At 40.5% G+C, this 25901-nt stretch overlaps 1 protein-coding gene across 1 annotated transcript in view; it reads right to left on the reverse strand.

The window, feature by feature from the left end:
- Window positions 1-7825: 7825 nt before the first annotated feature.
- ACAA2 (acetyl-CoA acyltransferase 2) overlaps window positions 7826-25901 on the reverse strand; it is a 45474-nt gene continuing 27398 nt past the window's right edge. Inside the window, exons 6-10 of the mRNA XM_030867910.2 lie at window positions 24017-24192; window positions 23350-23479; window positions 20562-20632; window positions 11445-11599; window positions 7826-10215 (exon numbers count right to left, since the gene is read on the reverse strand). Coding sequence (XP_030723770.1) covers window positions 10131-10215; window positions 11445-11599; window positions 20562-20632; window positions 23350-23479; window positions 24017-24192 — 617 coding nt within the window. The 3' untranslated portion in view covers window positions 7826-10130. The remainder of the gene's footprint in view (window positions 10216-11444; window positions 11600-20561; window positions 20633-23349; window positions 23480-24016; window positions 24193-25901) is intronic.

Raw genomic sequence — 25901 nt, forward strand, 5'->3', positions numbered from 1 at the left:
TTGAGGTAGAGTTGACGTACAATATTATATGTTTCAGGTGTACAGTATAGTGATCCACACTTTTTAAAGGTTATTCTCCATTTATAGTTATTATAAACTATTGGATATATTCCCTGTGTTGTACAATATATCCTTGTAGCTTACTTATTTTATACATAGTAGTTTGTACCTATTAATCCCCGACCCCGTTTGCCCCTCCCCCCTTCCCCCTCCCTACTGGCAACCACTAGTTTTGTTCTCTGTATCCATGAGTCTGTTTCTTTTTTGTTATATTCACTAGTTTGTTGTATTTTTTAGATTCCACATATAAGTGATATCATATAGTATTTGTCTTCTGTCTGACTCATTTCACTTAGCATAATCCCCTCCAAGTCCATACATGTTGTTGCAAATGGCAAAGTTTCATTCTTTTTCTGTCTGAGTAATATTCCATTGTGTGTGTGTGTGTATATATATATATACCACTTCTTTATCCATTCATCTGTTGATAGACACTTAGGTTGCTTCCATATCTTGGCAGTTGTAAATAATGCTGCTATGAACATTGGGGTACATGTATCTTTTCAAATTAGTGTTTTTGGTTTTTATGGATAGATACCCAAGTGTGGAATTGCTGGGTCATGTGGTAGTTCTTTTTTTTTTTAAATTAATTTATTTTTGCCTGCGTTGGGTCTTCATTGCTGCACGCAAGCTTTCTCTAGTTGTGGTGAGCAGGTGCTACTCTTTGTTGTGGTGCGCGGGCTTCTCACTGCGGTGCACGGGCTTCTCGTTGTGGTGGCTTCTCTTGTTGCGGAGCACGGGCTCTAGGTGCGCGGGCTTCAGTAGTTGTGGCACGTGGGCTTAGTTGCTCCGTGGCATGTGGGATCTTCCCAGACCAGGGCTCGAACCTGTGTCCCCTGCATTGGCAGGCGGATTCTTAACCACTGCGCCACCAGGGACGTCCTGACAGTTCTATCTTTAGTTTTTTGAGAACTGTTTTCCATAGTGGCTGCATCAATTTACATTCCCACCAACAGTATAGGAGGGCTCCCTTTTCTCCACATACTCGCCAACGTTTGTTATTTGTGTTCTTTTTGATAATAGCCTGACAAGTGTGAGGTGATATCTCATTGTGGTTTTAATTTGTACTTCTCTGATGATTAACAACATTGAGCATCTTTTCATGTGCCCGTTGGCCATCTGTATGTCTTCTTTGGAAAAATGTCTATTCAGGTCTTCTGCCCATTTTTAAATTGGGTTATTTTTTTGATGTTGAGTCATATGAGCTATTTATATATTTTGGATATTAACCCCTTACTGGTCATATCATTTGGAAATATTTTCTCCCATTCTATAGGCTGTCTTTTCGTTTTGTCTATGGTGAGGCCCCTAGTTCGTGATCACATCCCGTTTATATGTCAATGGCTCTCTGATCTAGCTCCTTCCTAAAGCCAGATGGACGCTCAGCATCTCTGCTTGGATGTCTGAACTGAATTCCTGAACCTCCCCCCAGACCTGCTCCACGTGCAGCCTTCCTGCATCTCAGTGGCTGAGATGAAAGGCCCAGGAGTCATCCTTGACTCCTTTTTCTACCAAGCAGCAGCCAATCCATGAGGAAATAAGCTTCTGTCTTCAGAACATAACCAGACTGACAACTTCTCACCACTCTATTGCTGACTGTAGAGCCGAGATGCCTGGATTACTGCAGTAGCATCCTAACCCAACTTCTTCCCTTTACAGTTCACTTTAATAGAACAGACTGAGGTGTCCTTCAAATGTGTCAGATGAAGTCTCTCTTCTACTCAGAAGGCTGCAGTGGCTTCCGTTTACTCAGAATAAAAGCCAAAGTGCCTGCAATGTCGTCTAAGGCCCTATATGGTACACACCCAGGGTGCTTCTCTGACTGCAACCCCTGTCCTCTTGCTTATTCTGCTCCCACCATGCTGGCCTCCTTGCACAGCAGGCGCGCTTCTCTCTCAGGGCCGTGCACTGGCTGTTTCTCCTACTCTTCTCGGGTACCTGTCACCTCCTTCAAGTGTTTGCTCATCTCCCAAGTGCTCAACAAGTCTACCCTGACTTAATAATCTTCAAATCCAACAATCACACTCAAACAGTATTTGTTCAGCTCTCTTGAATTGAACAAACACTGTTTGTTTATTCTTGGCCAGAATAATTCCAGTTTATACTCGTTGCTGCAGGGTAATTATTAACAGTGTCCCCTTTCACTTCCCAAAAATGACCTGGCTTGCATGTCACCAGGCTCCTCAGGAGCTGGGACTGTGCCTGGTTCATCTCTTCCAGTGTCTGGCATGTGAATGGTGACTGAACTGGACCGTGTCACACAAAACTACTCTTCTGGAATTGACTTCAAAGCCTACATCTTAGTCTTATAAATAAACAATCTCATGATGTTAAGTACCTGTCCTTTGAAAAAGTCAATGTTTTTGCTGCTTCCAGAAAGATCCTGAGAAACGTGACAACAACCAGTGTGGACCCACAAAGGGGCAGCTTCGTACGTTCCTGGTGGAAACGTTATTTATACAAACTTTCTGTGGAGCAATTTGTTAGACATGGAAGACCTTTAAAATGCGGTTAATCTTTGATCTGTTGATCCCATTTCTAGGAATTTATCCCAGAGAAATAACTGCGGACATACAAGGATTTCCCTACAATGACGTTATTCTTGGTGTTATTTTAAGAAGTAAAAATGATAAACCACTGATTCTTCCAGTAATGGGGAACAGGTTACACCAACTACAGTGGAACAGCAAACAGACGTGACAAAGAACACGGAAAAACAGAAAGCATTTTCTGTAGCAAGTTTGAGAGGCAGGTTCTATGAGAGTATGTAGGGTAACCTACTTTGCTTTTTAAATAAACACAGGCACAATGAAGAATCTGGAGACACAGAGATATGTTCACAGCAGTTGGAGGCAATTCTCAGTGTAAAAATCCTGGAAGAGCACGTACAGGGCAGTGTGCATATTACACTGTCACTGAGGTAAAATGGGGCGGCATACATAAATGAGTTAACCAACAGGTACATGCCCATTTGCTTGTACACGTACAAGACATCCACAGAGGTGGACTCAAAATCAACGGGACCAGATGCCTGTGGGGAGGAACCATGACTTCACACTTTTATACTCTGAAGTTTGAACCACACGAACTTACCACTGCTCCAAAAAATAAAAACTGGAGATAAAAAAATAATGTTGAACAACAGTAGCATCATTTCAATTAGTGTGTGGTCTCTCCAGGAATTATTCTGAATGAATCCTAACTGATTTAGGGGGATGCTGGTTTTTAAATGATGCATTTCAGTAATGGTTAACTTTTATGTATGCAATGAACCACACGTTAGTATTACAACCAGAAAAGAAGTTTAAAATATAGAGTAATTTTTAAAAACTTAATTGTATCCTTTGACTTTTTTTATTAGAAAATCTCTTTTTGGAAATGTATTCAGTTCACATTTTAAGCCACTTTTTGACGCTTTTAAAAACAGTAAAATTTGTCAACAATAAATTTTCATGTAAATACAACTAAAAAAAAAAAAAAAAACACCTGGCTTGGATGGTAAGTTCTATGGTCGTCCTAGGGGCAACCTCATGCATTTGGGTTTCTCTCCCAACTCTTCTCTACCACATGTAGTTGGTTAGGTTCAAAGTAAACGGCCCAAGGTCACTCTAGTGTTTCTATTGATCCTTAGTGCCAGGCAGCAAGCACCGTTAGAATCTCCCCGTTTTCTACCCCTTCTCTCTTGAAAACACACGGGCACACAGGTGTGTATGACCAGGCACACAGCCACTTCCATGATCATCTGTGGAGACAGAAGAGGTAAATTGTATGTGAGCAGCTACTTGCTGCTTGCTCTATTTCTCTGTGACTCTGAGAAAAATCTCTCAAGCTTCAGTTTCTTCAATCATCACCCATCCATTTATCCATCCCCACAACATTACTGTGCGCCTATTTTGTGCCAGGCACTGTGCTGGGCACATGAAGTCCTTGCCTTCTTGGAATTTACAATTTAACAAGGGAGACGGACGATAAACAATCTAATAACGGAATACAAGCTCAGAAGAGTTCCATAAAGGTCTGGGGAGAGGAACTTAGGGGGAACAGAGAACACCTGCCTAAAGAGAGAGCATCTGAGACTTGATGGACGAGTAGGGAAGGTCCTGTCCTGGGAAGGCAGAGGAAACAGCATTGCAGGCAGAGGGGAGATCTGGCACAGTCCTAAAGGATGAGCAAGCATGGCATGTGAGGAGCCCAAAGAAAGGCAACATCTGTGAAGCACGGGGAGCCAGAGGAACAGTCTGAGCTCGGGTTAGAGGCAAGTGGAGGCCAGACCTCCTCAGGGGTTGGGGGTCACCATGAGCAGGCCACGGTGGGAAAAGGGTCTGGATTTTATTCCAAGCATGATATAAACCTGTTTCAGGGCTTTAGAGAAGGGTGACCTAATATAATTCGTGTTTTTAAAAGATGCCCCTGGCAGCTTTCTAGAGAATGATGGAAGAGGGGCAAGAATGGAGGTGGGCTCTTGTAATCCAGGCAAGTGATTCTGGTAGCTTGGAGCAAAGTGGTGGAGGTGGAGAGAAGAAGTGGGTGGATTTGAGCTACATTCTGAAAGAATTTATAAATCTTGCTGATGGGCTGGATATGAGGGGTGAGGGAGAGGGTGGAATCAAGGAAACACCCAGATTTCTGACCTGAAGTACTGGAACTGAGGAAGAAAGGACTTGAAGGAGGAGAGGGTTTCGTGAGAGAAATAAATGTCTAGAGGGCAGTTAGGTACAGGAGTCTGCAGCTAGAGGACAGACCAGTGTCGGGATGTAAACGTGATGAGTCCTGTGACTCGGGATGGCATCACCAGGGAGAGCACCCCCCCCCTCCCCGCCAAGGACCAATTCTGAAAAACTCACGAGCAGAGGTTTAGTAGAGGAACAGCTGCAAAAACAGACCAAAGGGACGGTTACCTGTGTCATGTTTGGGAGAGGTCAAAGAAGATGAGGACAGAAAAGTTTCACTAGATTTGGCAATGTGAAGGCGGTTGGTGACATTCGCAAGAACAGTGAAGTGGTGGAGGCGGAGCCAGGTTAGCGTGGTTTGAAGAATGAGTCAACTATTCATGAATTTCTTAGCAACATTAGGAGTAGAAGGAAACTTCCTGACTTTGATAAAGTGCATCTATCTGCCACCTATTGTAAGGATCACACTGAATGGTGAACTAATATGAACATTTCTAGGTTTGTTTTTTTTCCCCTCCCAACATTGCATTAGAGGTCCCAGCCCAATGCAAAAGGGCGATAAAAATAAATGAGATATCGTCTACATGATTAGAACTAATAAAAGGGTTTGGGCAAGCTGCCTAGATACATAATACCCCAAAGCTATTCATTAGCAATACTCAAGTAGAAAATAAAATAGAAAAAAATCTCATAAAATAAATCCTACTCGAGACTTTCATGGGGAAAAGCGATAAACCTTTACCAAAACTGTGCTGGGAGATTCCCTAGGAGGGGGCTCTTTTCGGCTATTTGCTCAGTGACAATCTCTGTTGACGTGACCTAGGGAGCAGGTATCTGATACAGAATGAAGAAAAAGTTATTGGTATTCTGGTCATGGAATCATGAGGTCCTTGGCCAACTAGATGTTAAAGTTTCCGAGAATCAAGACATGATCTAATGATTTTTTAAAAGGTGACAGGGGCAGTGATAATACAGTCACTGGAGGAAGGACCCGACATGAAGCCGGTAGACAGAAATAAAGAGAGCAGCGGGGTGGTATCATTAATCAACACGAACCTCAAAAGAGCACAGGGTTCTGCAAAAGGGAGGGGATGACTGCTCTGGGGGCAGCGTGGAGGGGAGCAAGGCCGCTGACCCACACCCAGACCTGAGACTGTGGGGCAGGAGAGAGACGAGGCTTATCCTTGAGGTGTGCTGAAGACATCCTTGTTTATGAGGAGCTTATGCTTTGAAGAATTAGTAGCAGTCACATTTGTACTACTACATTTATCTCACCTTCCCAGCCTCTCCCCCGATCCTCAATATTGGTCTATATATAATCTCAGCAGGAGAACTTAGAAAGCTGAATACTTTCATATTAAAATGTGTGTGTGTGTCTGTGTGTGTGTGTGTGTGTGTGTGTGTATACATGTACCCATGTATGTGTATGAACAAACAGAACAGGGAGGTGACATGAGAAGGGGATGGTTGGATTTAGGGTTAAAGGAGGATTTTTTAACAGTAGCACTCCTGACATTTTGGGGCCTTTGCTGGAGGGGCTGTCCTGTGTGTTGCAGGAGGTTTAGCAGCAGTCCTGGCCTCTACCCACCAGGTGTCAGTCGCAGCCCCTCCCCAGTCATGACAACCAACGAACCTCCAGATATTGCCAAATGTCCCCTGGGGAGAGGTGTGCAGAACAGGACGTAATTTAGGTAAACTGGGAAAGTTAAAGGAGAGGGATGAAATCCAGGCAAAACTTTGTTGTCTTCAGTCTGTGGCTTCTCTAAATTTTAGCGTAAACCCATTGGTTTATAATAGCTACTTTCTACTGACTCACTTTCCCCATTTTAGTTGGCTAGTGTAATAAACATTAATGACAACATTCCTTTCTGACTGCTGGGAAGTGCTGGTGGTGGGGGAGAAGGGGTGACACAGGCCTTCTTCTGAGACTTGACTTGCAGCCTTTCTCAACTCCACATTTTCCATGTACAGATATGGTCCTTAAAATAAACATAAATCTTCCTTAAGGAAGCTATGCTCCGATTCAAATGTATTTGAGGAGTTATAATACATAACCAGCACTGTCTTTATTCAAGGGAAAAATTAATCTAATATGATATTGTTTATTAATATCAAGACTAAATTCAGTAATTTTGCTCCTTGGGCATTTATCTCAGAATGAATTATGAAACATCACTCAATACACAAATTGAACTGGGTTTCAAAATATTTTTATAAAATACAGGACAACTCAACAACAAAAAATAAAAAATTCAATTTAAAAAATGGGCAAAGGACTTAGATATTTCTCCAAAAAAGATATATGAATGGCCAGAAATCATAGGAAAAGATGCTCAACATCACTAATAATTAGGAAAAGCAACTCAAGGCCACAGTGAGATATCACTTCATACTAATTTTTTTTGAATTTTATTTATTTTTTTATACAGCAGGTTCTTATTAGTTATCTGTTTTATACATATTAGTGTATATATGTCCATCCCAGTCTCCCAACTCATTCCACCACCACCCCTCCCCCACCACTTTCCCCCATCCGTGTCCATACGTTTGTTCTCTACATCTGTGTCTCTATTTCTGCCCTGCAAACCAGTTCATCTGTACCATTTTTCTAGGTTCCACATATATGAGTTAGTATACGACATTTGTTTTTCTCTTTCTGACTTACTTCACTCTGTATGACAGTCTCTAGATCCATCCACGTCTCTACAAATGACCCAATTTCATTCCTTTTTATGGCTGAGTAATATTCCATTGTATATATGTACCACAACTTCTTTATCCATTTATCTGTCGATGGGCATTTAGGTTGCTTTCATGATCTGGCTATTGTAAATAGTGCTGCAAGGAACAATGGGGTGCATGTGTCTTTTTGAATTATGGTTTTCTCTGGGTATATGTCCAGTAATGTGATTGCTGGGTCATATGGTAATTCTAGTTTAATTTTTTTAAGGAACCTCCATACTGTTCTCCATAGTGGCTGTATCAATTTACATTCCCACTAACAGTGCAAGAGGGTTCCCTTTTCTCCACACCCTCTCCAGCACTTGTTGTTTGTAGATTTTCTGATGATGGCCATTCTAACTGGTATGAGGTGATACCTCACTGTAGTTTTTTTTTTTTTGCGGTATGCGGGCCTCTCACTGTTGTGGCCTTTCCCATTGTGGAGCACAGGCTCCGGACACGCAGGCTCAGCGGCCATGGCTCATGGGCCTAGCCGCTCCGCGGCATGTGGGATCTTCCCGGGCCGGGGCATGAACCCGTGTCCCCTACATCGGCAGGCGGACTCTCAACCACTGCGCCACCAGGGAAGCCCCACGTAGTTGTTTTTCTGGGGTTTTATCTTGTTCCTTCATCTGATACATAACCCTACGCCTTTTCATTTTGTCTCTCTGTAAATGTGGTTTTTGTTCCATAGGCTGCAGGACTGCAGTTCTTCTTGCTTCTGCTGTCTGCCCTCTGGTGGATGAGGCTATCTAAGAGGCTTGTGCAAGTTTCCTGATGGGAGGGACTGGTGGTGGGTAGTGCTGGCTGTTGCTCTGGTGGGAAGAGCTCAGTAAAACTTTAATCCGCTTGTCTGCTAATGGGTGGGGCTGGGTTCCCTCCCTGTTGGTTGTTTGGCCTGAGGTGACCCAACACTGGAGCCCACCTGGCTCTTTGGTGGGGCTAATGGCGGACTCTGGGAGGACTCACGCTGAGGAGTACTTCTCAGAACTTCTGCTGCTAGTGTCCTTGTCCTCACGGTGAGACACAGCCACTTCCTGCCTCTGCAGGAGACCCTCCAACAATAGTAGGTATGTCTGGTTTAGTCTCCTATGGGGTCACTGCTCCTTCCTCTGGGTCCCGATGCGCACACTACTTTGTGTGTGCCCTCCAAGAGAGGAATCTCTGTTTCCCCCAGTCCTGTCGAAGTCCTGCAATCAAATCCCACTAGCCTTCAAAGTCTGATTCTCTAGGAATTCCTCCTCCCGTTGCCAGACCTCCAGGTTGGGAAGCCTGACGTGGGGCTCAGGACCTTCACTCCGGTGGGTGGACTTCTGTGGTATAAGTGTTCTCCAGTCTGTGAGTCGCCCACCCAGCAGGTATGGGATTTGATTTTATTGTGATTGCACCCCTCCTACCGTCTCATTGTGGCTTCTCCTTTGTCTTTGGATGTGGGGTATTATTTTTGGTGAGTTCCAGTGTCTCCCTGTCGATGATTGTTCAGCAGTTAGTTGCGATTCCAGTGCTCTCGCAAGAGGGAGTGAGTGCACGTCCTTCTACTCCACCATCTTGAACCAATCCTCCCACCTCATACTAATTAAGATGGCTATTATAAAAAAGAAACAGAAAACAGCAAGTATTGGTGAGGATGTGGAAAAATTTAAACGCTTGTGCGATAATGGTGGGAGTGTAAAATAGTATAGCTGCTATGGAAAACAGTACGGCAATTCCTTTAAATATTAAAAACAGAATCATCATATGATTCAGGAATTCCACTTCTCAGTATACACCTGAAAGAACTGAAAGCAAGGCCATGAATACATATCTGTACACCCATGTTTAAAGCAGCATTACTCACAATAGCCAAGAGGTGGTAGCAACCCAAATGTCCATCAACAGATGAGAGAAAAAACAAAATGTGGTTATCCATCTATCTATCTATAATGCAATATTATTCAGCCTTAAAAAAGAAGAAAATTCTGACACATGATACAACATGGCTGAACTTGAGAACATTATGCTATGTGCAATAAGCCAGGCACAAAAGGACAAGTGCTGTATGATTCCACTTATATGAGGGACCTGTTGCAGTCAGCTGCATAGAGACAGAAAGCAGAAGGTGGTTGCCAAGGGCTGCAGAGAGGGAGGAATGGGGAGTTGTTTAATGGGTGTAGAGTTTCAGTTCTCCAAGATGAAAAGAATTCTGGAGATGCATTGTGGTGATGGTTGCATAACAATGTGAATGTATTTAATGCCACTGAACTATAGGTTTAAAAATCATTAAGATGGTAACTTTTATGTTATGTGTATTTTACGTCAATTAAAAATTTAGAAAAATACAAGAAACGATAGGAAAGGATTAGCTGAAGTTAAGGAAGAATTTATTCAATTTCCCTGCAATCATATTATCTAAGACATAAGCGGTGGTTATTTGGCAAGGATACAATTCCGTTTAAGGCCTTCTATAGTTGGATTTTAGTTCAGAAATGCAGCATATTTGGTACAAATTTGAGAGAATTTATTCTGGCATGGGCTCTTGTTCATGATAAATGCATCTTTGCCTCACCATTCCTTGACCAAACTCAATCACTCTCAGTGCAGGGCATGGCATGACCTTCACAGCTTCGCTGAAGGTCACCTGGCGTACTGTGGCCTGGCCAAGTCATGTGAGCGTGGACGAGGGCAGGCTCCCTGCTCTCCTCAAGCTGTGTTCTCAATGATGACCGCAATTCCTTGGCCCCCTCCAATGCAGGCCGATCCTACAGCGTATTTTCCACCCCGACGCCTAAGAAAGAAAGCAGTGGCTGAAATCTACTTGAATAAAGAATGGACAGAATTAGATAATTAAGTAAATAGTATTTATAATGGTCACATTTGCATTATTCATTCTTGTTCAGCTCATCAGCTCAATCTTTTTTCCAGTCCTCAATATTGAAGAAAAGAGGAGAAAGAATTTGGAAAGCTGGATAGTCTTATTTTTTAAAAAAAAGTAGTAACAAAGAAGAGGGAGGCTGAAACAAATATAAAAGCTTAGGCTGCTGTGAGGAAGGAGTGACGACAGGAGGTAATTGGGATAAACTGGAAGTTGAAGAAGGGGGAGTAAATACTCAGCCCCTTTGGTTTATTTGTTTTAGATTTTTATGAACCTTAGAATAAGTATAATTACTGAAGTTCATCCATATGAAAGGTCAGATAATTTAGAAACATTTCATGTCCCTTTCATAAAAATCAGACACCTTTAAAGTACCATCTGCTCTAATTCTTCAGTCCTGATAGAATAACCTTGAGAAACCATCAAGGAATTATTTTTTGTGCACATCAATCACTCATTTCATCTCAATCATTAAGTGAAACAGGAGTCCCATTTACCTTAACTTCCCAGGGGGGCAGAGTGATTTTCTGCCCTGACATATTTGGTTTTGTTTGCAATTTCCCTACTAACAGAGCAAAATGATCCAAATTACACAGTACAGAAGGAGGAGCTCTTCCATTAAAACTGAAAAGTATCAAACACACAGAAGGCTCCTCCTGGAACCCTGGAAACAATGAAGGAAAAACTTAGCTCAGACCCAAATTGTCAGTTTGCTTAGGTTTCTTGAATGACAGCACCTAGATCAGTATTTTGTTTTCTTAAATAATTGTGTCTCAGTCCTATAACTGGCACTAGAATGCAAGTGCTATGAGAACCAGGGCCTCATCACGGGCTCGCTGCTCTGCACCAGCACCAGGGATGGGGCCAGATGTACACTAGGCCCTCAGTGAACATGTGCTGAGTGGCTGCACTGCGAATGTGAGTAAGAGCGAGCATCCCAAGAGCAGAGGCACCAACAAGTCAACTGAGTCATCTATAAGGTCTACTGAAAAAGGGGTCTCCAAATAACCTGTTCCTGGTGAGAAGTAGTGCGAGGCGGTATGAAGAAGAATGAAAAATGTTGGATTGTTCTGGGGAAACCCAAATTCGTGCCTTTACACAAAAGATGGCAAATCTGAAAAGCAACAATTTCTAGCACGTACCTTAATTCATGAACCAGGTGTGCAGTAATCCTTGATCCAGATCCCCCTAATGGGTGACCCAAAGCAATGGCCCCTCCATTCACGTTGGTTTTACTTCGGTCAAGATCCAAACTCTTTTCAACTGCCAAGTACTGGGGAGCAAAAGCTTCATTCACCTTAAAACAATCAAAACACTAATAAAAATGCTTATTCACAAACTTATTTCTGAGAACTGTCCAGTCCTGTCAATGGCTAATCATCCTGTTTTTTTTTCTACTTAAATTACATTGCAAGGTTATTTTAATTTATCTTCAATCATTCTTTGTAAAGATAACAGGTTTGAAAACGGGTATATTTACTAAGTGATACTTGAAGTGTAATATATCCCTTAGAGAAAAGGAATCCTCAGTGATACTATAAACGGATACTGGACTAGAGGCAGTAGGATACTGTAGAAAGCCCACAGGTTCTCCAGCTAGATGGACAGTTCAAATCTTGGCTATATGGATGTTCTTTAAACTCTCTTGACACTCAAATTTCTTCAGTGGTAAAATGTGACTGTCGTATCATCTTAAGAGTTATTGTTAAGGTTAAGTGAAATCATGGGTATTAAGTGTTTAGTGTATTATCTGACACAAGCAAGTATTCAATAAATAGTTGCTATTATTATTACTACTACTCAGTACTACTAGCCACACTTCCAAGAAACTGATAGACAATAAAGAATAAACCGTCAGGGGGGACAGCTTCAAGATGGCGGAAGAGTAAGACGTGGAGCTCACCTTCATCTCCACAAATACATCAAAAATACATCTACATGTGGAACAGCTCCTACAGAACACCCACTGAACGCTGGCAGAAGACCTCAGACCTCCCAAAAGGCAAGAAAATCCCCATGTACTGGGTAGGGTAAAAGCAAAAAGAAAAAACAGAGACAAAAGAATAGGGATGGGACCTGCACCTCTGGGAGGGAGCTGTGAAGGAGGAAAAGTTTCCACACACTAGGAAGACCCTTCACTGGCAGAGACCGGGGATGGGTGGGGGGAAAGCTTCAGAGCCGCGGAGGAGAGCGCAGCAACAGGGGTGCAGAGGGCAAAGCGGAGAGATTCCCGCACAGAGGATCGGTACTGACCAGCTCTCACCAGCCTGAGAGGCTTGTCTGCTCACCCACCGGGACGGGTGGTGGCTGGGAGCTGAGGCTCAGGCTTCAGAGGTCAGATCCCAGGGAGAGGACTGGGGTTGGCTGCGTGAACACAGCCTGAAGGGGGCTAGTGCGCCACAGCTAGATGGGAGGGAGTCCAGGAAAATGTCTGGAACTGCCTAAGAGGCAAGAGAGCATTGTTTCAGGGTGTGCGAGCAGAGGGGATTCAGAGCACCGCCTAAACAAGCTCCAGAGATGGGCATGAGCCGTGGCTATCAGCGTGGACTGCAGAGACGGGCATGAGATGCTAAGGCTGCTGCTGCAGCCACGAAGAAGCCTGTGTGAAAGCACAGGTCACTCTACACACCTCCCCACCTGGGAGCCTGTGCAGCCTGCCACTCCCAGGGTCCTGTGATCCAGGGACAACGTCTCCAGGAGAACACAGGTCGTGCCTCAGGCTATGACAATGTCATGCTGGCCTCTGCCACTGAAGGCTCGCCCCGCATTCTGTACCCCTCCCTTCCCTTGGCCTCAGTGAGCCAGAGCCCCCTAATCAGTTGCTAGGTTAACCCCGTCCTGTCTGGGCGGGGAACAGATGCCCTCAGGTGACCTACACGCAGAGGTGGGGCCAAATCCAAAGCTGAACCCTGGGAGCTGTGCGAACAAAGAAGAGAAAGGGAAGTCTATCCCAGCAGCCTCAGGAGCAGCAGATTAAATCTCCACAATTAAATTGATGTACGCTTCATCTATGGAATACCTGAATAGACAACGGAACATCCCAAAATTGAGGCGGTGTACTTTGGGATCAACTGTAGACTTGGGGGTTTGCTTTCTGCATCTAATTTGTTTCTGGTTTTATGTTTATCTTAGTTTAGTATTTAGAGCACATTACCATTTGGAGATTTGCTTATTGATTGGGTTGCTCTTTTCCTTTTTTTTAAATATATATTTTTTTCCTTTTTTTCCTTGTGTTAGTGTGTATGTATATGCTTCTTTGTGTGATTTTGTCTGTATAGCTTTGCTTCTACCATTTGTCCTAGGGTTCTTTCTGTCTGTCCATTTTGTTTGTTTTGTATAGTTTTTAGCGCTTGTTATCATTGGTGGATTTGTTTTTTGGTTTGGTTGCTCTCTGTTTCTTTTTAAACTACTTTTAAATTTTTTTATTTTTAATAATTAAAAAAATTTTATTTTATTGTATTCTTTCTTTCTTTCGTTATTCCTTTCTTTCTCTCTCTCTCTCTTTTCTCTCTCTCTCTCTCTCTCTCTCTCTCTCGTTCTCTTTCTTTCTTTTTTTCCTCCATTTTCTTCTGAGCTGGGTGGCTGACAGAGTCTTGGTGCTCCAGCCGGGCGTCACGTCTGAGCCTCTGAGGTGGGAGAGCCGAGTTCAGGACATTGGGCCACCAGAGACCTCCCAGCTCCATGTAATATCAAACGGCAAAAGCTCTCCCAGAGATCTCCATCTCAATGTTAAGACCCAGCTCCACTCAACAACCAGCAAGCTAGAGTGCTGGACACCCTAGGCCAAACAGCTAGCAAGAGAGGAACAAAACCCTGTCCATTAGCAGAGAGGCTGCCTAAAATCATAAGTCCCCAGACACCCCAAAACACACCACCAGATGCGTCCTGCCCACCAGAAAGACAAGATCGAGCCTCATCCACCAGAACAAAGGCACCAGTCCCCTCCACCAGGAAGCCTACACAACCCACTGAACCAACGTTAGCCACTAGGGGCAGACACCAAAAACAACGGGAACTAAGAACCTGCAGCCTATGAAAAGGAGACCCCAAAACACAGTAAAATAAGCAAAATGCGAAGACAGAGAAATATGCAGCAGGTGAAGGAGCAAAGTAAAAACCCACCACGCCAAACAAATGAAGAGAAAATAGGCAGTCTACCTGAAAAAGAATTCAGAGTAATGATAGTAAAGACGATCTAAAATCTTGGAAATAGAATGGAGAAAATACAAGAAATGTTTAACAAGGACCTAGAAGAACTAAAGAGCAAACAAACAATGATGAAGAACACAATAAATGAAATTAAAAATTCTCTAGAAGGAATCAATAGCAGAATAACTGAGGCAGAAGAATGGATAAGTGACCTGGAAGATAAAATAGTGGAAATAACTGCCTCAGGGCAGAATAAACAAAAAAGAATGAAAAGAATTGAGGACAGTCTCAGAGACCTCTAGGATAACATTAAACACACCAACATTCAAATTATAGGGGTTCCAGAAGAAGGAGAGAAAAAGAAAGGGACTGAGAAAATATTTGAAGAGATTATAGTTGAAAACTTCCCTAATGTGGGAAAGGAAATAGTCAATCAAGTCCAGAAGCACAGAGAGTCCCATACAGGATAAATCCAAGGAGAAACACACCAAGACACATATCAATCAACTAACAAAAATTAAATACAAAGAAAAAATATTAAAAGCAGCAAGGGAAAAGGAACAAATAACATTCAAGAGAATCCCCATAAGATTAACATCTGATCTTTCAGCAGAACCTCTGCAAGCCACAAGGGAGGGGCAGGACATATTTAAAGTGATGAAAGGGAAAAACCTACAACCAAGATTACTCTACCCAGCAATGATCTCATTCAGATTCGATGGAGAAATTTAAACCTTTACAGACAAGCAAAAGCTAAGAGAATTTGGCAACATCAAACCAGCTCTACAACAAATCCTTAAGGAACTTCTCTATGCAGGAAACACAAGAGAAGGAAAAGACCTACAATAACAAACCCAAAGTAATTAAGAAAATGGTAATAGGAACACACATATCGATAATTACCTTAAATGTAAATGGATTAAATGCTCCAACCAAAAGACATAGATTGGCTGAATGGATACAAAACCAAGACCTGTATATTTGGTGTCTACAAGAGACCCACTTTAGACCTAGGGACACATACAGACTGAAAGTGAGGGGATGGAAAAAGATATTACATGCAAATGGAAATCAAAAGAAAGCTGGAGTAGCAATCTTCATGTCAGGCAAAATAGACTTTAAAATAAACTCTATTACAAGAGACAAAGAAGGACACTACATAATGATCAAGGGATCAATCCAAGAAGAAGATATAACAATTGTAAATATTTATGCACCCAACATAGGAGCACCTCAATACTTAAGGCAAATGCTAACAGCCATAAAAGGGGAAATCGACAGTAATACAATCATACTAGGGGACTTTAACACCCCACTTTCACGAAGAGACAGATCATCCAAAATGAAAATAAATAAGGAAACACAAGTTTTAAATGATACATTAAACAAGATGGACTTAATTGATATTTATAGGACATTCCATCCAAAAACAACAGAATACACTTTCTTCTCAAGTGCTCATGGAACATTCTCCAGGATAGATCATATCTTGGGTCACAAATAAAGCCTTGGTAAACTTAAGAAAATTGAAATCGTATCAAGTATCTTTCAGAGTTTTTTTGTTTTTTTTTTTGCGGTATGCGGGCCTCTCACTATTGTGGCCTCTCCCATTGTGGAGCACAGGCTCCAGATGCGCAGGCTCAGCGGCCATGGCTCACAGGCCCAGCTGCTCCGTGGCATGTGGGATCCTCCTGGACTGGGGCACGAACCTGTGTCCCCTGCATCGGCAGGCAGACTCTCAACCACTGTGCCACCGGGGAAGCCCTCAAGTATCTTTTCCAACCACAACGCTGAGACTAGATATCAATTACAGGAAAAAAACTGTAAAAAATACAAACACATGTAGGCTAAACAATACACTACTAAATAACCAAGAGATCATCGAAGAAATCAGAGGAAGTCAAAAAATACCTAGGAACAAATGACAATGAAAACATGACGACCTAAAACCTATGGGATGCAGCAAAAGCAGTTCTAAGAGAGAACTATAGCACTACAATCCTACCTCAAGGAACAAGAAACATCTCAAATAAACAACCTAACCTTATACCTAAAGCAATTAGAGAAAGAAAAACAAAAAAACCCCAAAGTTAGCAGAAGGAAAGAAATCATAAAGATCAGATCAGAAATAAATGAAAAAGAAAAGAAGGAAACAATAGCTAAGATCAATAAAACTAAACGCTGGTTCTTTGAGAAGATAAACAAAATTGATAAACCACTAGTCAGACTCACCAAGAAAAAAGGAAGAAGACTCAAGTCAATAGAATTAGAAATGAAAAAGGAGAAGTAACAACTGACACTGCAGAAATACAAGGATCATGAGAGATTACTACAAGCAACTATATGCCAATAAAATGGACAACCTGGAAGAAATGGACACATTCTTAGAAATGCACAATCTCCCGAGACTGAACCAGGAAGAAATAGAAAATATAAACAGACCAATCACAAGCACTGAAATTGAAACTGTGATTAAAAATCTTCCAGCAAACAAACGCCCAGGACCAGATGGCTTCACAGGCGAATTCTATCAAACATTTAGAGAAGAGCTAACCCCTATCCTTCTCAAATGCTTCCAAAATATAGCAGAGGGAGGAACACTCCCAAACTTATTCTATGAGGCCACCATCACCCTGATACCAAAACAGACAAAGATGTTACAAAAAAATAAAACTACAGACCAGTATCACTGATGAACATACATGCAAAAATCCTGAACAAAATACTGGCAAACAGAATCCAACAGCACATTAAAAGGATCATACACCATGATCAAGTGGGGTTTACCCCAGGAATGCAAGGATTCTTCAATATATACAAATCAATCAATGTGATACACCATATTAACAAGTTGAAGCAGAAAAATCATATGATCCTCTCAATAAATGTAGAAAAAACTTTAGACAAAATTCAATACCCATGTATGATAAAAACCTTCCAGAAAGTAGGCATAGAGGGAACTTACCTCAACATAATAAAGGTCATATATGACAAACCCACAGCCAACATCGTTCTCAATGGTGAGAAACTGAAACCATTTCCTCTAAGATCAGGAACAAGACAAGGTTGCTCACTCCACTATCATTCAACATAGTTTTGGAAGTTTTAGTCACAGAGATGAGAGAAGAAAAAGAAATAAAACAAATCCAAATCGAAAAGAAGAAGTAAAACTGTCACTGTTTGCTGATGTCATGATACTATACATAGAGAATCCCAAAGATGCTACTAGAAAACTACTAGAGCTAATCAATGAATCTGGTAAAGTAGCAGCACACAAAATTAATGCATAGGAATCTCTTGCATTTCTATACACTAACGCCAAAAAATCTTAAAGAGAAAGAAATTAAGGAAACACTCCCATTTACCATTGCAACAAAAAGAATAAAATACCTAGGAATAAACCTACCTAAGGAGACAAAAGACCTGTATGCAGAAAACTGTAAGACACTGCTGAAAGAAATTAAAGATGATACAAACAGATGGAAAGATATACCATGTTCTTGGATTGGCAGAATCAACATTGTGAAAATGACTATAGTACCCAAAGCTATTCACAGATTCAATGCAATCCCTATCAAACTACCAATGGCATTCATCACAGAACTAGAAGAAAAATTTCACAATTTGTATGGAAACACAAAAGACCCTGAACAGCCAAAGCATTCTTGAGAAAGAAAACTGGAGTTGGAGGAATCAGGCTTCCTGACTTCAGACTATACTACAAAGCTACAGTAATCAAGGAAGTATGGTACTGGCACAAAAACAGAAATATAGATCAACGGAACAGGATAGAAAGCCCAGAGATAAATCCACACACATATGGTTACCTTATCTTTGATAAAGGAGGCAAGAATATACAATGGAGAAAAGACAGCCTCTTCAATAAGTGGTGCTGGGAAAACTGGATAGCTACATGTAAAAGAATGAAATTAGAACACTCCCTAACACGATACACAAAAATAAACTCAAAATGGAGTAAACACCTAAATGTAAGGCCAGACACTATCAAACTCTCAGAGGAAAACATAGGCAGAACATTCTATGACATACATCACAGCAAGATCCTTTTTGACCCACCTCCCAGACAAATGGAAATAAAAACAAAAATAAACAAATGGGACCTAATGAAACTTAAAAGCTTTTGCACAGCAAAGGAAACCATAAACAAGACCAAAAGACAACCCTCAGAATGGGAGAAAATTTTTGCAGATGAAGCAACTGACAAAGGATTAATCTCCAAAATATACAAGGAGCTCATGCAGCTCAATATCAAAAGAACAAACAACCCAATCTAAAAATGGGCGGAAGACCTGAATAGAGCTTTCTCCAAAGAAGATATACAGATTGCCAACAAACACATGACTGCTCAACATCACTAATCATTAGAGAAATGCAAATCTACAATGAGGTATCACCTCACACCACTCAGAATGGCCATCATCAAAAAATCTACAAAGAATAAATGCTGGAGAGTGTGTGGAGGTAAGGGAACCCTCTTGCTCTGTTGGCAGGAATGTAAATTGATATTGCCACTATGGAGAACAGTATGGAGGTTCTTTAAAAAACTAAAAATAGAACTAGTATATGACCCAGCAATCCCACTACTGGGCATATACCCTGAGAAAACCATATTTCAAAAAGAGTCATGTACCACAATGTTCACTGCAGCTCTATTTACAGTAGCCAGGACATGGAAGCAACCTAAGTGTCCGGCAACAGATGAATGGATAAAGAAGATGTGGCACATATATACAATGGAATATTACTCAGCCATAAGAAGAAATGAAATTGAGTTATTTGTAGTGAGGTGGATGGACCAAGAGACTGTCATACAGAGTGCATTAAGTCAGAAACAGAAAAACAAATACTGTACGCTAACACATATATATGGAATCTAAAAAAAAAATTGCTTCTGAAGAACATAGGGGCAGGACAGGAATAAAGACGCAGAAAAAGGGGTAGGACAGGAATAAAGACCTAGGAAAAATGACCTCAGGATCATCAGAAGTCCCAAAGACAATCATGTCAGGGTTGTTGAGAGCTATGTCTTTGAGTGTTTATACATCTATAAATGGCGATGAACAGCTCTGCGGAGCTGACATATTTCAAGAGTTTTAAGTGTGAAATCTAAAGTCAGAAATTTAATGGTACTTATTTGCTAATACAAATATGGTAATTAAGCAGCCCCCTTTGAAGCTCTGAGCTATGACCACCAAAGAATGGAAGAAGAGATTTAAGGATAAACCATTCATCTGAAACCACAGTTACTTGGTGAGAGATTACCACAGAGGACGTCACACATGTGCCTAGAGTGAAAAGGCCCTTTCTCTATCAGTTTAAATAGAGAGATTTCCTTTGTTATATTAGTTATTTCCCAATATCAAGTAGCTTAATTACCTAAAATTTTCAAATACTCCCCAAATGTAGAATGTATATAATCCATTTTTAAGCATTTTCTTTATCCTTTCTTTTAATTGTACTAAATATTTAAGATGCCTTTGTTTTAAATTAACATTAAACAAATCACTCTTGCAATAAATTTAAGTTTCCAATGCCAAAAATTATGATAGGTGCATTCCAAATCAAGCCCCACTATGGTGTAAAAGCCAAAGGTAAGTCTGGGGGATGGGGGTGGTTGTGAACTTGGCAGAAGTGCAAGAATCTTTTAGATTTGGGATCAGATTATTATCAGATTTTTCTATTAGGTCAATTTTTTACCTGTATTTTTTCACTTTAATCCATAAAATAAGGGTAAAGTTACTTATTTCTCACCCACCTTATATAACATTCAATTCAATTCAACAGGAACATCAGTAGTCTAAAATGTAGTAGAATCTTACGACGTCATAAAAAGTTTCTAAGAGTTTATAATTTAGTAGAAGAAATCAGGCTCTTTTAATTAATTTAATTTTAATTAAGGCATTTTAATCAGGTATGGCCTGATTATATGCCAATACAGGCATGTAATGAAAGTAATATTTATTTAGATTCACATCATTTGGAAAGTTTAATGGTACTAAAACAAAAAGAGCTATAAAAATCAAACTAAAGCCATTTATGCAATAGAAGTTGGTGGTTTATCTGTGCTGTAAAAAACGTAGAACACTTACTTCTACCAAATCCATATCCTTAAGACTTAGTCCTGTTTTCTTCAGTGCCCCATTGATAGCAGGGACAGGACCTATATAAGAACAAAACCCAATTTCATCTTATAAGTATCAAATTTCTCCTTCTTTACTAATCAGGTAAGTAAGGAGGAAATAAAGTGACAGCTAGTAGCTGAAAATCTTGCCACCCGGATAGCACACAATACTAAATGATATGACAATAAAGAAACAGGAAATGGGACCAGGGTGAAAAGCTGTTTATGCAAGTTGTAGATGAGAGACTTAACATGAAAAGTTCTACCATAAGTGACTTTAAGAGTTCAAACAGCCAAAGGAGTCATATGGGGTTTTGTATAGATCATTCTTTTTTTTTCTACAAAGTCTTCCTTTATTAATGAACTCCTATTTCCCTCATGGTAATATTGAGAGATCGAAGCTCATTGGTTCCACAAATTTATATACACATCTATGTACATACACACATAGGTGTTTTTTTGCTCTTTTTTTAATGTTTGTTTTTTTATTTTAGTTTTTATTTTAAAAAAATTTTGGCCTCTTTGTGCAGCTTGTGGGATCTTAGTTCCCCAACCAGGGATTGAACTGGGGCCACAGCAGCGAAAGCGCCAAGTCCTAACCACAGGAGCACCAGGGAATTCCCGTGTATACATCATTCTTAATACCAAATGGTAAGGCAGACTGAGCGCTCTCCTGGGATACAAATCATATGTATTCCCGGTACAGAAGTGACTGTGGCTGCACTGAATTTTCAGGCCCATTTGGACAAAAGGCAAGAAACAGCAGTAGTATCTCCATATGGGCATAGTAAGATAGGAAGCTACCAGGCACTTTAGGGAAAAGATATCTGAAGCAAGGAGACGTTTATAACTCCAATGGTAAGCAGAGATTTGAAGTAAAACATAACCCCCACTGAAGAAATGCAAATCCACCTTAAAAAACTTTTGAAATAAACTTTAGCTCCCAGATTTCTGATGATCACTAATGACAGTTTAATACTGCTCATAATTTTTAAGTAAATTGATATTTCTTTCCAAAAAAAAAAAATCTGGCTAGGGATGATTATCTACTTCTCTATCGGTTCTTAGAGAATGAAATTGCCATAAATGTCTAAAAAGAAAAATATGTGGTTGTGTTTTGTTGAATTCAAGGAGTCAAATATTCTGTACCAAGTTTCACAAACATACCTAAGGTAAAATGGGAAATCAGTCTTTATAAGAAAAGCAAAACACAATCTAAATGCAATGTAATTAATTTTGTCACCTAGTTAAAAAGTTTCTTGGACAACAGCCTGCTGATTGGCAGGGCCATCCAATTAACACTTTTCGATTTAAAGCATCAGTTCTATACTGGCTACTGATTTAATACAGAATCTAATTCCAGATTCTTTTTGTATCTCTAAGACATGAAAATGGGATGGGTAGTCGATAGAAGAGCATCAGTTATCCAGCATGGTCAGGGGGTGAAGTATCCTACAGGGGTGAAAGATACACAGAACTAAAAGCTGAGGGTATAAAACCATTGTACATACTTCCATGTCTTCATAACCACAGTCAGCATGACTAAATGTGTTCATATTAACTTAGAATCATTACACTCGATTGTAACAATATGCTAGGCCACAAGCTAATTTTTAAAGGACTGTTTCCATACCACTCTGCTATTTACTGGGACTCAGGAAGGTAGAGCATTCTTGTTGGGAAAAGGACACTTTACTCCTAGTGCTAGCTCCTACCACTAACAGCTGTGTAACCTTGGGTACCTTTGGGGGCTATAAGCGTCTCATCAGAAGTGCTTTGAGCTGGTTTTTAACTCATTTCTTTTGAAGCACTGGAATCCTTTCTACAAATGAAACCCTATAACAGATAAAGCAAGAGCTGCCCTGGCTGAAGAGGCATTTCAATGGCATTTATTGTACTACGGGGCAAATATTCAGGCCCTGAAATAGAAGGAAGAAAAACTACATTTTCTTGCTAACTATGTCAAAATGTATCAGAACCTCTTAAATGAAGCTAAACTGAAAACTATAAAATAACTACTTATCTATATCAAATAAATATGGTTGATCATTAAAACAATCAAGGTACACTGAAAAAAACCCACATTCCTAGGCTCTACCCTGGACCTACTGAAACAAAACCTTGGGGTGGAGTAGGGTTATGGGTAGATTCTGATCATCATTTGGGGTTGGGAACCCTAGATACCCTGCCCTAGATACCAAAATGATAAATGCCATACCAACATACAGATATTTAACTTTTCAAGCTACCTTCCATTTCTAAGATGAAAGTTATATTTTGCTGACAGCGGGTAGCTGAAAGCTAGTAAGCTTTTAAGACTGTAATAAAGAAAAAAAAAAGACTCACATAGCAGTTACTAGAGTTGTGGGAAGATTAAATGAGATATATTAAGGACCATGTGTAAAACAGCCCGTGGGGTATCTTCTCTATTTCACCCCATGATTTTTCCATGTCACGTTTTCTTCTGTCTTATCAGTACCTCGTAATCCTTCTATGTTGTTTACCGTGTGTTAATTTTATGTATCTTAAGCGGACAAAGGGACACGATTACTGCCCAGAAGGAGTTTACATGGTCTTGATCTTCCTATTATGCCTGGCACAGTTTTTCATAAAGATAAGTTGTTTAAATGATCGATTAACAATCTCCTTTTCTCTACAAGTGCCCTTGATTTGGCTACTGTTTCAGGAATCTGAATGCCAAAGAAGCCTTATCTTCAGAAATGTAACAGAACCAGTTTGTTTCACTACAAACTTACCAATACCCATGATAGCGGGATCACATCCAGACACAAAATAGCCCACAATTCTTGCCAGTGGTGTGAAGTTATGCTTTTTAACAGCATCTTCACTAGCTATGATAACAGCTCCAGCACCATCAGAAATCCCCTTGGAAACAAAAACAGATGTTAACTAGAGGGTAAAAGAATAGGGTTAATCAAGGTTTGAACTAATGGAGTGGTATTAGGATTATGGCAATACACAGGAAGCAGTGCCATAATTTGGGATACAAGTAGCATTAGTGGCACACTGCTGGGTTAAAGAGATTGTTTTAGGCACAGAATACAACCTCACTAAGGGAAAATAGGAAAGAATGTCAAGAAAAAGCTTATAACCAGATGTGGGTAGATGTAAGAAGAAATCTGATGAGTTGTATACATGAGGAAGAAAAACTAAAATAATAAGCCAGGTAGATTTCCTTCTAACATTCTGAAAAGACTAAGAAATTGGAAAAGTATTATATAAGGGCTCCTGGCTAAAATATTTTATTTTGGACTATGAAAACCCAAATTAATAGAATATGAACACTACTAGCTTAAGCTAGATAAGCAAAGACTAGCATGAAAGGTATCTAAAAGGTACTGCATGATTATTTTGCATTGAACACATCAGGAAGAGTTCAAGAGAATCCATGGCGCTACCTACCGATGCGTTCCCTGCAGTGACGGTTCCTTCTTTCTTGAACACTGGAGGAAGTTTACTTAACTGCTCCAGGGTTGTTTGGGGCCGAGCGTGTTCATCTACCTGCACTGTCTGCTTTCCTTTCTTTGTCTTCACCTCAATTGGTACCATCTCATTATTAAAGCAACCAGCATCATTAGCTGAAATAGTAGAAAGACCATTCATAAGACAGGGGAAAAAACAACAGAAAGCAGAAAAATGAAATCAAATATACCCTTCAATTTATTAATTTAGGCTGCACCACACAGCTTGCAGGATCTTAGTTCCCCAACCAGGTGTGGAACCTGTGCCCCTTGCAGTGGAAGCACAGAGTCCTAACCACTGGACTGCCAGGGAAGTCCCTATATTTCAGTTTAATTTAATATTTCAGTTTAATTTCAGTCCCTATATTTCAGCATATCTCAGTCTATTTTAATATAAACCTTTATTACTTACATAACTTACCTTGCCTATTGGAGGATTTAATATACTATCATCCTTGCAGATGCATTCTGTACCTTTTTAAAATTACAATTTCCGATTTTTTTTACAAGGTACTGCTAGACTATTAGTGTTTGTTACCTACAGGTGTAATGGCACTGAATGGATTTCATGCCCTTTTTTAACTTCTCTGGGTGAGACATGAAGTAATTAAAAAGTTACCAAGCTGCACCTACAGTCAACAATAATGTATTGTAAACTTAAAATTTTATTAAGAGGATAGATCCCACGTTAAGTGTTCTTACCACAATAAGAAAAAAAGTTACCAAGTTGTCTATGTCACCAAGTAATCTATGACTGAAATTTAATGACAGGCAACCTGAAGAAATTATACATGCTATTACTGACACAATTCTAAGTAAAACAGCTTACCTACTTCCACCTCCACTGAGTGGACTGGACAATAGTAATATAAAGCTTCAGAAATAGAATAAGCCAGGAATAATATGACCTTAATTTTGATATCACTTTATAGCAGGCTAACACTTTCCTTATTTGGTTCTCACAACAACTCTGTTAGGAAAAAAGGGAAGGCAAATATTTTTATCTCTGTTATTAGCTCAGTGAATAAATACTTGGTGAACAAATGACTTGACTGAAGTCAGGAAAACTGTATGTGGCAAAATTAGAAATAGGCTGATAACGCTTCACCTCTACACCAATACCCTTTCACTTAAATGTGTAACCAAAAAACAGAGGATGAATTGGATTGGCTCCATTAGACTTATCCCTCTTGAAATGCTAAAATGAACTTTATCCTCACTATTCCAAGTATTTAATACCCCTAAATAAGAGTTTCTGCTCATTTATAATAGTTTAGTTTTCAAAACCCTTTCAGAGGACTAACAAATTTCTTCAACTCACCATACTGATAAAAGAATGGCTGTCATCTTGCTCGTTTTGGACTGGCTCACCAGCAGTGCGCAATGTTACACAAGGGCACCACGGCACCACATTTAGGGCCTTGGACTAGTTCTGGGTCTCTGAATCAGGCGCAAGGATTCTCAATTAGGAATGGGAGAGAGAAGTCATAAAAGGATACCCAATGGGTCTTTCCCAAACATATCATCCCCTTCTTGTGCGTATGATATGCCTCTCGGGGGAGGACATCCTCTCTGTCCCAGCTGTCCCAGTGAGCCATCGTCTCTGATGGAGTGTATCATAGCCCTCAGAGTCTTCTGCTGACCAGTTTGGGGCAAAATTCAAGTGTTCAGATAGGGCCAATTAACCATGCTACTTTTTTTTTTTTTTTTTGCAGTTCACGGGCCTCTCATTGTTGTGGCCTTTCCCGCTGTGGAGCACAGGCTCCAGACGCGCAGGCTCAGCGGCCATGGCTCACGGGCCCAGCCGCTCCGCAGCATGTGGGATC

This window comes from Globicephala melas, chromosome 13 (genome assembly GCF_963455315.2).
Source record: "Globicephala melas chromosome 13, mGloMel1.2, whole genome shotgun sequence".
In the NCBI taxonomy this organism is placed as follows: Eukaryota; Metazoa; Chordata; class Mammalia; order Artiodactyla; family Delphinidae; genus Globicephala; species Globicephala melas.